The sequence below is a fragment of the Vanessa atalanta genome, chromosome 23, assembly GCF_905147765.1.
Source record: "Vanessa atalanta chromosome 23, ilVanAtal1.2, whole genome shotgun sequence".
Classification (NCBI taxonomy): domain Eukaryota; kingdom Metazoa; phylum Arthropoda; class Insecta; order Lepidoptera; family Nymphalidae; genus Vanessa; species Vanessa atalanta.
The window spans coordinates 1596704-1609698 of NC_061893.1; the positions used below are offsets into that span (position 1 = coordinate 1596704).

At 34.4% G+C, this 12995-nt stretch overlaps 1 protein-coding gene across 1 annotated transcript; it reads left to right on the plus strand.

The window, feature by feature from the left end:
• The first annotated feature begins 288 nt into the window (after nt 1-288).
• On the plus strand, nt 289-10513 carry LOC125073080 (octopamine receptor beta-3R-like). The gene is made up of 3 exons (XM_047683769.1): nt 289-1382; nt 8145-8256; nt 10297-10513. Exons 1-3 carry the CDS (start codon nt 539-541, stop codon nt 10511-10513), a joined length of 1173 nt encoding a protein of 390 aa, XP_047539725.1. The 5' UTR covers nt 289-538.
• Nucleotides 10514-12995: the final 2482 nt, after the last annotated feature.

A 12995-nucleotide genomic window follows, 5' to 3' on the forward strand; every position in this document is an offset into this window, starting at 1 on the left:
AGAGTAGGTAATTGTAAAATACGGCAGGGTAGGTTCTACTCCTTCGCCAGATAATATTCTACCGGAAAACAGCAATACTTGTATTGTATTTTTGTGTTCCAGTTTTAAGGGTGAGAGAAAAACTTAGTTCAAGAGGTTGAGCACCAATGTATTTGGGTGATGGTGACCACTTACCATCAGGTGGCTCATTTGTGAATCTAAAAAAAAACTTAATTAAGTGAAATGTACATAATAAGTTACATAATAGTTACAATTTCATTAATTTTCTGTGTTGTCGACAGATGGCGCTCTTCGAGGGGAGGTAGACGCACGCGGGCGCGGCACGGAGCCAGCGTTACTCCATGAGCTCCACTCAACGCTGCCGCCTGCCGCGCCCGAAACCTGGCACACAATTTCCCTCATTCTCAAGGGGCTCGTCTTTATCACAATCATCCTTGGGGCACTTCTTGGAAATGCTCTCGTAATCATATCTGTCCACCGTCATCGCAAGCTTCGAGTTATCACTAACTACTACGTCGTCAGTCTTGCAGTTGCTGATATGCTGGTCGCTTTGTGCGCCATGACTTTCAACGCTAGTGCTGAACTAACTGACACTTGGCTCTTTGGGCCACTCGTCTGTGATATCTTCAATTCCCTCGACGTGTATTTCTCAAGCGCCTCCATCCTACACTTATGCTGCATATCCGTTGATAGATATTATGCAATAGTCCGACCATTAGAATATCCGGTGACTATGACGCACAGAACAGTCTGTTTTATGCTGGCAAACGTCTGGCTTTGGCCAGCATTCATAAGCTTTGTTCCCATATTTATGGGATGGTACACAACAGAACAGCATCGTCAATTACGAAAAGCGCATCCAGATGTATGTATGTTCAAAACGAATATGATATACGCCTTAATATCGTCAAGTGTTTCGTTTTGGATACCAAGTATCGTCATGATATCAATGTATTGTAAGATTTTTAGAGAAGCTATTAGGCAAAGAGAAGCGCTGACAAGGACTTCATCAAATATTTTGCTCAATTCTGTCCATATGAAACATACGTCGCACAGTGCACATCATTCTCATTATCTACACCCTGATAGAAGACCATCAGATATAAGTCCAAACTACAGCACCTTTACGGAGGTTGGTCCAGAGGAAACAGAGTTTGGCGGAGAAGTTGTGATGGCTTTGGGTGACATTTGTCCTAGTAAGGAGGCCAGTCCGAGAAAATCAGTAAATATAAGTTGTGATACAGCTAGTTCTGGATATTGTTCTGGAGGCTCCAACAAGAGATCATCAAGTGGACAGCCACCTCCTGGATGGAGGCCAAGCTGTACATCAGCAGTGGCAAATAGAGAATTAGCAAAAGCAGCAACAGAGCTGAATTCTCAAGGTAAATATTTTATCGTCAATATTTCTTAAGACTTTTTTAAACCATACTCACATTATTTTAAATAATAAAGTAATTTAAGAGCATCCTTTTTTATTATAATAAGAGTAGGTTGATCAGCAAATGGGCCACTTGATGGCAAGCGATCACCATCGCCCATAGACATATTATAGCTCTGTAAGAAATATTAAACAATCCGTACAACACCAAAGTGCCACCAACTTTAGGAGCCGAGTTCTTAATATATCTCTCGTGCCTTTAATTTCACTGACCACTCACCCTTCGAACTGTATAGGGTGGTACACGCTTAGATATGCTTGCAAAAAGCACCAAGAAACCTACCTAAACTAAACCACTTCGAAATCAATAAAGATTGTAAAATTCACAAAACTCTTAAAAAATACATGAAGGCCATTATCAAAAATTAAAAGGCTAAAACCTCTTTTATACAATTTATCTTTATTTCAACATTTCGATAGATCTGAAAATTATCGGAGATCCCGCTGTTACAGTAACACACATTCAGTAAGTAATGAAAGATTATGAATAAAGATAACAGTTGAACATCGAGCCGTGACGAGAACAAATCCCTGACATTTTAATATCAGATAAATATCTCTTTGATACTTGTTGGCGTACAGTTACACGGTTGATTGTTATCTCTTTAGTAAATGTAGTCTTACTTTATTGTCCCTTTCACACATATTTTGCAATTCGCCTCGAAAGACGCCTTTACGCGTTTCCGCCACATGTTGTGGGAGTATGTGGGTACCAGCGCTTAAATCGCTACTCAAAAACCAGCGGTACCATGAGACCATATCCTTCCAACACCTCTCACTGCCGATTATGGCCTTTATCCTGCATGTTTTACCTAATACAATGCCACTTTGATATTATCATACTTTGTCAATGTATAATTGTATATTTTATTTGCAATTAATCGTAAATTAATTTAATTTCAATACTAAAAGCCTGTATGTATTTATGGCCTCCTCTCTATTCTGGAGAAAATTTGATGCTTGTTCCACCACGCTACTCTAATGTCGGTTGGTGAATACACATGTGGTAGAATTTCCTTCAAATTTGACATAATTATATGGTTTTCCTTGACCACTAAACATAGAAACAAATTAAGAACACATATGTCTTCAATATATTAAATCGTATATCAAATCGATATGTTAAAGATATATGTATGTGTGCTGAACAAACTTATCTTTCGTTATTATAATTATTTGATAACTTGGGCTAACTAAGTTAATCGAGCAGCACTTAAAACTGTATTATATTAAACAAGTGTAAATTACAAAAAACACAGACTTAAAATTTTACTAAGCAACTCTTAGGTTAGATCAGAAGCTGACACAGAAAATAATATGCACTAATGGCTCCATAAACGAGTGAGTCATAAGCCTGTAGTAAAGATGACAACGGTATAACTCTCAGATCGTCGTTCTTGAGACAAAGGCGTCCAAAACGTTTTTGTTTAGAATTTTCTGGAGCTACATGGTCGTATTGTTTTTTTCATGAGCCATTCTTGTGGCTTGACAGCACATTAAATCATAGTCTTATCATAATCAACTCGTAAGCTGTATGAAGAATCTGAGTAAAACTAAATCGGAGTCTTTAAATTAAAATCAAAATATTCTTCATGACAGCTCATAAAGGCACTTTTGAACCGTCATGTTATACTATTGGATAAAATTTAAAGCTACTTGGAAAGTAGATTCTACCGACAAGAATCGGCAAGATATTTGAGTAATATGCCTTATTTATCATTTTTTTTTTTTTTTTGATACGAGCTTTAAATTTTTTAATAGGCTAAGTTAAAAATAGCTGTGGGATCTTGATCTTATAGAAACGAATACCGTGCTCAGTTTACCTTTCCTCCTCGTGTCTATACAATGATTGTCACAGACTCTTTCGATCTACGAGTATATTCAAATCAATTAATCTTGACAATGCAGATAACATGGTGGATAATAAATAAAGAGCGTCACCGAGACATATTGGACCGCGAAGCTTAGTTGATATAAATTAAAAAATGTCACTTTTTCATTGGAAATGGAAGCTACTATAAAATATAATAAAAAAATACTGTAGTTTTGAAAATGTAAAAAAATACTGTTGTATGGACAGTATTTTTTGTATGGACATACTCGAGCGCGTCAGATATTGATATCATCCATGTCTTAGGTATTTTAAAAAAATTACGTATATTAATCTGATTGTTTTCATGATAGGGATGGTCGCACGTAAGGGTTGAAAATGAAAAAGAAAATTTTATTGAGCGCGTCAGATTTTCAGCGACCCGAAATCCCTGCTTGGGCTCCCAAGCAGGGAACAAAATTAGAACCCAACTCTAAAAACAAATTATCAGTTTATGGCTATCGAGTCGAATCGAAACGTCGCCGTTTAGCGGAGTACCTATTCCACAAATGCAACGATCCAGTTGCGGTTCTTTCAAAACTGGATGGAATATAACCGAAATCTTTTCAAATCGATATAAATAAGTAAATTTAGTTTTCATTTAGTACTCAGTTTCGATTAAGCTGAAATTAATTTTGATGAGGAATGATCGAATAAGGACAAAATCTGAAACGTATCTTTGCATATAAGTTAGTAGCATCGAACCACTGTAGCTTATAAATTTTCGCAACAGTTCAGACGAATTTACAAACCAGTACCTTATTTGTCCAGTGTAGCGTTGATTAGTAGTGCGTATAGTTGAAAACAGCGTTGCCGAACTGTCAATAGTTGACCTCGAAAACTATTCAGGATATTGATAGTACTATCGATAGTATCGTTTCGATCAATACTATCGATAGTATCGCTAGCTCTCTGTAAGCAATACTATTGGTAGTAGCGATACTATTGCTACTATCGATGGTATCGATTGTTTTGGACTATCGATATTATTGCTCATGGGGAGCTATCGATACTATCGCTAACACCTTAACTATTGATAGTCTATTGATATGCAACACTAGTTGAAAACAATGCAACGTCCGAATCTATTACATTCATGTGGATCTATTTGAAACCAGATATATGCTATATTTTTATGTCTTGGGTAGGCGTACAAATAGGAACTTATTGTTATTGCTTTGAGATATTGATACTTAAAGCAATATTAATCATTACTCATATCACCAATTTATGTGCAATCAACCTTGGGAACTAAGATTTTATCTCCCTTGTGCCTGTAGTTACACTGACTTACTCATCCTTCAAACTGCAATACAACGATACTAAGTATTGCTGTTTGGCGGGATATGTGGTGTGTAGGTATTTGGTAACTTTCAAGCCGAGTAAAAAATTGGTTGGCTTGAAATATAAAAATGAGGGAGGAGACGTCGAAGGCGTAGTCTTGGCCCTCCCACAGCCCAGGGCTTAAAAAATAAGACGTGACCCTGGGGCCGATGAAGCGTGAGGTAGGAGCCTCACGTTTCCTATTTAAGATGGCCCTGAGAGCACTGCACACGGCAACCCCCATTTTGGAGCATATTCCACCACGCTGCTCCAATGGGTTGATTGATACACATGTGGCAGAATTGCGTTCAAATTGGACACATGCAGGTTACCTCACGATGCTTTCCTTCACCGCCGAGCACGAGTTGAATTATAAGCACAAATTAAGCACATAAAAATTCAGTGGTGCTTGCCTGCGTTTGAACCCGCAATCATCGGTTAAGATGCACGCGTCCTAACCACTGGGCCATCTTGGCTCGACGGAAGTTAACAATACGGATTATTGATGTTAGACAATAAAATATTGCAAAAGGTCTACCCGTTTATATCATTTCACTGTCGTTAAAATAAACCAAATATTCCAAATGATGACCTCCGTGGTCGAGTAGTGTGTACACCGGTTTTCATGGGTACGCCACTCCGAGGTCCCGGCCGAGTCGATGTAGAAAAAGTTCATTAGTTTTCTATGTTGTCTTGGGTCTGGGTGTTTGTGGTACCGTCGTTACTTCTGATTTCCATAACACAAGTGCTTTAGGTACTTACATTGGGATCAGAGTAATGTATGTGATGTTGTCCAATATTTATTTTATTTATAAATCATAAATGGAGAGTCTTTCCGAGTAAGACGGTAAGACATTATTAGATATAAAACAAAGTTTGTAGGCTACGCTTGGATTACAGAAACTGTCAAACTGATTCTATCCGACCAAATGAATACCAATATTCTGACTTTTCAATCTTTACCCTTGAAGGATAACTTGCGACCAAAATTCGACTTTAACATCTTATCGTAAAGTTGGAAATGGATCAACCCAATCCGATACTAGGCATATTTTTATCTAACATAAAATATGGATTCCCTTTGAGAAAATATTTTTGATTTATATCTTCTTTTATGTTTTTCGAGACCTGCAAAGATTAAGGACGTATATAAATTCATTAAACTGATATTTTTATATTTTCAATGACAAAATCAATTATATAAATTGTACTTCGAAGTTTTTCGTCATCGTTCCCGAGGTTGGTGGTACATTGGCGATGTAAGGAATGGTTAATTATTTACGGCGCTAATGGCTACAGACATTGGTGACTATCAAGTAAGTTCTATCTGTCCGCCTAACAATGCCACAACGAGAATGATTAGCGCTACATATAACGCACTGTAGCTTTAAATTTTATAAGAAAGCGTTAAAGCAACATAACGCTTACATACAAGTTACCATACCAGCAAGGATTTTAACAAGATAGCTACTATCGATCTGATATTTATTTATTGATCGCCGCTAAATAAACTTATCAAAATATATTTCTTATAAAGAATAGTTAGCATATTGAATAAAATAAGTAATGAAAATCCCGCTAAAATTACAAACCTCACGTATTTGTATAGAGTAATTTATACTAAAAAGGATTTATATTCCATAAAAATCAGATGAAAAATTTTATTTATAAAGAGAATGAAATATTTCAAAAATCTGTTTAAGGTTATTGAAAAGCAACTAAAACAACTACTTTATTGTACACCAAAAAAAGAAACTTGAAAACAGCCTTAACAAAAGTAGCATAAAATTATACGACCTTATCGCTTAGCGACATCTTCCAGGCAACCAACGATAGGTGATAACTCAAAGGATATGAGATAGGTGATATTAATAAATAAAATAACATTAAACTATTAAATAAATGTAAAAATAAAATACACATAATAGATATCAAAAAAATAATATAATATAAATACTATATACAATATAATAAGTTCTCAAACATAACAAGAAAAAAACAAAATACAAAAAAGAATAAAAATACAAGAAATTATTGGTGATTGGTGATTGGCATTTGAGACAAAAATACAATGCACACGGAAATCAGAATCTAGCAAATATGAGTGTACATATATCTCTGTATGGAGTCGTAAAACTGCATCCCATTTCAATTTACATATGTATTGACAATCTCGCTATTCGAGCGATAGTATATGTGATCGACAGAGTTTTTTATTTCTGTGACACAAGCTGTTGCATTAATATTCGATCTAGAGATACAGTTAGTTATTAATTTGACCTTGACAAAAAATTGCGGAAAATCTGAACGTCTAGTGTGTCAAATTATTACCATAGTAAATGCCTACGAATGACTCGCTACAGGACAAAGGCCTCTTATCTAAGAGAAAGTTCGGTTATTCTATCAAGTGGTCCAAATCTTGTTGGCTTTGCAAAGGTGGGCCAGCTCTCGGGCCATTGCGGATCCTGTGATGGCCCCCGAAGAGATGGAGTAGGAGCCGCTGCTTTTTTAGACGGTATTCCGATGAACTGAAGAGCACTAAGCGTTCTCGGCACCAGCTAGTCCGACATACCCCCCGATTTCGCGTGGGAGAAAAGCGTTTTTACATTGAAATAAAAAAAAAAAGTATGTGGGCGTAATATAAACTAAATGTGGCAGAAATTCATTCAACAATTTTGAATTATAAATGATAACAAGAATTATTAACACAAATTAAGCTCATTAAAACTTGGAGAAGTATCACTGATGTTCGGATTAGACTTGAAGCTCTTCGGTTAAATATAACGTATTTTAAGCAAAATGCCATGTTGGCTCAGTAATGGCATTATCAGACAAATACTCGTAAATGTTTCAAAGTTTACTAAAACGGTATAAAATTATCCGTCTGGAATATACGACTCTTTTCGATACGATTTGAGATAGACATTTACATTGCGAAATATATATATATATATATCGTTTATATATAATATTTTTATTATTTATATATATATATATATATAGTATTAACTTAAGCTGTGTTGCTGCTTGTAGATACTAAAATAAAAAATAAATAAAAGTAAAGATAAGATACAGCAAAGGCGAAAATTATGCGTCACATTTTTTTTAGCATTAGCAGCAACACAAATAAAGCATATGAAAATTCAGTGGTGCCTGCCTGGGTTTTAACCCGAAATCATTGGTTAAGATGCACGCGTTCTAACCACTGGGTCATCTCGGTAGTCAATATTATGTGACGGCCATGCGTCATATAATATTGACTTATAGCTCAAGAAGGTGTCGTTCAACTCCCTAACGCACCCCTACTTGCTCACAATGGGATTCATCAAATCTTTGGGTAAACTACGTTTAAGAAACACAAATAAAAAATGGATCATTCTAGAACTTGGACTAAGATGATATAACATAATTTTATCTTATACCGGATAAAAAGAAACTTGTTTTATTTTTCTTCTTAACTTTTAAAAGTTCACGGCGCTAAAAGATTAAATATTCGAAATTAATTCCCACCAGGTGCATCGTTACGGGCGGCGGGCAAGTCGTGGCGTGCTGAGCATAAAGCTGCCCGCACACTGGGCATTATTGTCGGCGCATTCTTATTGTGCTGGCTACCATTTTTTCTTTGGTAAGTAACGCAACAAGTATACGAATTTATAGATTTCAATTGAACGGGTACACGTACGTACACGTCAATCAAATGTATATAGAAAATTATATGTATTGTGTCGATAGGTGTTTAGAATGAAGTTGCTCTTGCTTATTATGCTCGATATATTATGTATGACATAATTGACACAATGAAATAAACGAATAATGTTAAGGTTATAAATTAAATACTACGAAATAAAATTGTTATTAAAAATCACGTTTGAATTAAAATCTTTTTTATATATAGTTTTGATGTATTTATTTGTAGTTTAAGAAATACATTTTTTATTTTTGTTTTTATTTTTTATACTTTTTATAGTTGTGCCCTGTCCTAAATAAACATTTCATTCTTTCTTTAAATAATATATCAATAATAAACAAAAAAGAAAGAAAGATAAGTTAAAGTCGCCTGGGTCGGTCGGATTTGATCGGTTGACGTGACGATTTTTGCCAGTACACTCTACTGTAAGCTGCGTAAAAAGAACTTCGTTCAATTAAATTCGAGATAGCATTATTTATAAAATTAAATCTATTAAGCATGTAGTAGTTTATGCCTTTCCGATATAAATATTACAGGCACTTTTATAGAACACAATTTAAAATGTTAATATTCTATTAAAGCGTGTGGTCGTTTTCGAACGCTGACGTTGGCATATTGACGTCGTAGCAGCGTTCAAATGCGTCGGCCACTACTCTAGTTATTTCGAACCACTGCAGCGTAAAGATCGTGCCTAGCGTCAATATAAAATAACAAAATTCGAACCATTATTAAGAGTCAATGACATTCTAGGCTTACTATTTTAATCTTCCTCGATCACCAACATTAACCTAACATAGCATAGCATTTTCCAATCAGACAGAAATAGTGGTTCCATGACAATAGTTCGCTTAAAAGGAACTACTAAAATTGATATATAATCAGACATAAATAAAGGATACTTGCCAGTGTGCCTCACGAGTGCTTTTTATTGACTATCAGCGATACGTCGTTCGCTGCTGAGATATGCATTGAAATACGCCAGACACATGCTCTCGAAACGTCGATTGGAACCTAACGCTAAAATCAGGCTCGCCGTGCCATAATGCGATTGTTTATGTGACAGTTTCAAACATTTCGAATATACGTTATTTACGCGCCGGAATCCCTATGCGCTGTGTTTAAAAGGAGACCGTACTTATTTTTCATAAAAGCTTCATTTAAATTTTTCTATATAATTTAATTTAGAGATCAAAATCAAAATACACTTAATTCAATTAGGCTTTTACAAGCACTTTTAAATGTCATTTAAAAACTATATGAGTATAAGTGAAGCTACTACCGGTTCGGAATTCAGATTCTACCAAGAATGTTATGTTATATACAATTATATATGTATGTAAGACATCCTGCCTTGATGTCAACAATTATTCAGAATAGATCATTCTCATAGTGATATGACATCATGTTGTACATGTGTTTTTATGTAAACAATGTAGGTGGACAAGCAGTTGAGCCACCAGATGTTAAGTGGTCACCACCGCCCATAGGAATTGACGATGTAAGAAATATTAACCACTCTTTACATTGTCAATGTGACACAAACCTTTGGACCTAAGATGTTATGTCCCATGTGCATGTACTAAGCCAAACAGCAACCTTTTTGGCAGTAGAGTACATGCTAACTTTATTCATAAATTCAGAATATCTGACGAGTGACTGATGAATTAGCCAGACTGGCTTGCAAAAAGCCCTACCACCAGTCATCATATTATTTAAAACTAAACATTTTTATCAATATTTGTATTTTTAAAGATTAATAAAAAAAATATATCTCGTAATAATTGTACTGTAAATATAAATTTAGCAAAAAAAACAATTATGCATTGTAAAGTAGGCGTTAACTAGTTACACAATATGCGCCGTTTTATTTCTCATAACAAACAACCCTTTGAATTATTACTTGTAATCATGAATTCATTTGTTTGATTTATTTTCATTTCCATATATACAATAATAATAATAATAATTTCTTCACAGGTACGTAACAACAAACGTCTGCGGCGAGCCGTGTGATACGCCGTCGGTGGTCGTCGGGGTTTTATTCTGGATCGGTTACTTCAACTCCGCATTGAACCCGTTAATATACGCGTATTTTAACCGCGACTTTCGAGACGCGTTTAAAAACACGCTCATGTGTGCTCTCCCTTGCTGTTTCAGCTGTTGGAAAGACACGGGCACAGCGTCGTTCGTGTGATAGAAGCAATAAGTCCTCAACTTTAAATGTATAAAAATTACTTGAATATTTTCTTTGGGGACTATTCATTTGTTATGATTAAGTAAAAAAATACTTTGGTTATATGAAATATCGTTGATAATGTTACGGGTAGCATTAATAAATTGATTTAATAAAAGAAAATATCCAGTTTAACAAATCTAATATTACAACAACGAATTTTGAAAAAAACATTCCATTCCGATTCCGATGTTGCTATGTCAAAAAAAAAATGTTGCTATGTTCTATAGAGAACGTAATGACAGCATCGGAACCGCCATCTTGATTTGGTACATAAATGAACTTGTCATTTCTACATCATTTTCGATCCAACTTGTTGTGAAGTAAAATATGTAATCGTTGTAATTAAAATGTATCATAACAACTATTAGATAATGAATATAATATTCATAAAAAGCAATAATTTTATTAGTCAGTCATCTTAAATAAATATTTAACTCGTTGTAAATAGTTTGTTATTGTATAAAAACTTTAATCATATGATTAAACAAGGCTATACACAAAATAGTTAATTGGACGTTTTTTTTATTTCGAAAACAAAGCTATTCACAATACGTTTTATTACGTCATATTAAATATAAATAATATCATTAGAGATTATATATAATATCATCATTATAATTAACCTTAGAAACATGTTTGAATGGGCTATTCGTTTACAATTGAACTTTACTAAAGAAATATATCTGTACTAATATAATAAATGCGAAATTAACTCTGTCTCTCTGTCTGTTGCTCTTTTAAGACCAAACCATTGAACCGAGTTAGATGAATTTTTCCAGGCTATTTTTTTATGCCAAACAGCTGACAACCCCAAAAACTCGAGCGAATTCGCGGGCGACAAGTTTTTCATTTTTATTTGGTGGAGCTTGATACTTCGACATTATTTACGAATGTCTTGTTGACTATTGAAATGACTAAAGTTTGCGGGTAGACTTTGACGGAATTAGAACTGTCCATATCGGACTACCTCCTTTCTCGTACGTTTGCTGCGTAAACACTGGTTACCACTACCATTGTCACTTTCACCCCTACTATTGTACCTTGTTTTATTTGTTTTACCTACGTGCACTCGACACTCGATCCCGTGTTCAAGCGTGTTGAGCCCCATCAAATAAAAATAAAAAACATGGTTAATATCCAGTTTTAAATACTTGTAGTAATAAAAATAACCATGTTAATTTAAAATCTTATATAAAATGAAAATGGTTCATTATATAAAAAAAACAGTCTGGGTCGTTCATAGTTTTACATAATTTTTTGGGTTATCTGTTGTAAAGCAACAGTCCTTAAAATTATCCAGGGACACATACATAAACGTCATCCTATTAAATCCATTAAAAAGTAAACCGTTAAACAAGGAAAACGTCATGTCTATAATAGTTATTATAAGTGTATAGCAAAGTACAGTTTGAAAAGTTATTCGAGGTAATTATATTATACGATTGTATAAAAATGTTAGTTATTATTATAAATAAAATATAATTATGTAAACTTATGTCATATTTATTGTAAAGTTATTTAGTATTATTATGTAAATCGGCAATAATGTAAGGATTTGAAATTAATATTAAAAAAAACTTTGTTGTTTTTTATATTGAAGGTATTATAAGTTTCGGTTATTTTAATTTGTGTTATTGTATACATTGTTGTAAACGGCTTTAGATATTGTTGTTATAATACTATTTTAACCGCTACTAAAAACTATATATTATTATAAGGTGAAAACAAAATGGTACAGTAATCTTTTGTGCTCTTGTTTGTTTGATTGATTGACAAACGTTTGTGTTTTCATTTGATTTATTTGATGAAACGAGTAGAAAAAAAGGCTATGTGTAATTTCATACGTATTTTCCTTAATTTCAATAATGTTTATGATCGATTATATTACTGAGCGAATACTAGTATATTTTATTGGCTAATGGACTCGCTTGGCCTTTCTGGTCGCGTCAGATTATATTTTTAAAAGGCGGGGGGGGGGTGGCTTTATTGTACACCTGTGCTTGAGTAGTTGGCCGTGGATGAGGTAGGCCGTTGTCAAATTTGGTCAAGGAGACTTCTTCATCACCAAAATTATGTAATTATGTAAAAAGTTATATTGTAATAATAATATTTTAATTATTAATTAGTATGACGCGTGAAATAACTGCTGGGCCAATTCGTCTCCTGTTGAGGATCTGAAGTTTGTTTACACCAAAATGTTTCAGAGCAAATAGGTGGATTTAAATGACAAAATTCCATCCAAGGTATGCACTATGCTTTACCTATAAATATGAGATGAAAGATCTACGTGTACCTTAGACTGCCCAAGCCGGGCGTGGCGTGATCTGCTAGTCCTGTGATGGCCATTCGTTTGCTCATTAGGCTCATCTCTTTAAACGTAATTACTACATATTACAAGACAGTATTCTACTTTGTGTCCTGCTCAACTTTATAATGCTAA

Coding starts and splice junctions, on each gene's coding strand:
- LOC125073080 (XM_047683769.1), top strand. CDS start 539: ATGCTGGTCGCTTTGTGCGCCATGACTTTCAACGCTAGTGCTGAACTA. Junction 1,383..8,144: donor AACAGAGCTGAATTCTCAAG/GTAAATATTTTA, acceptor AATTCCCACCAG/GTGCATCGTTACGGGCGGCG. Junction 8,257..10,296: donor TGGCTACCATTTTTTCTTTG/GTAAGTAACGCA, acceptor ATTTCTTCACAG/GTACGTAACAACAAACGTCT.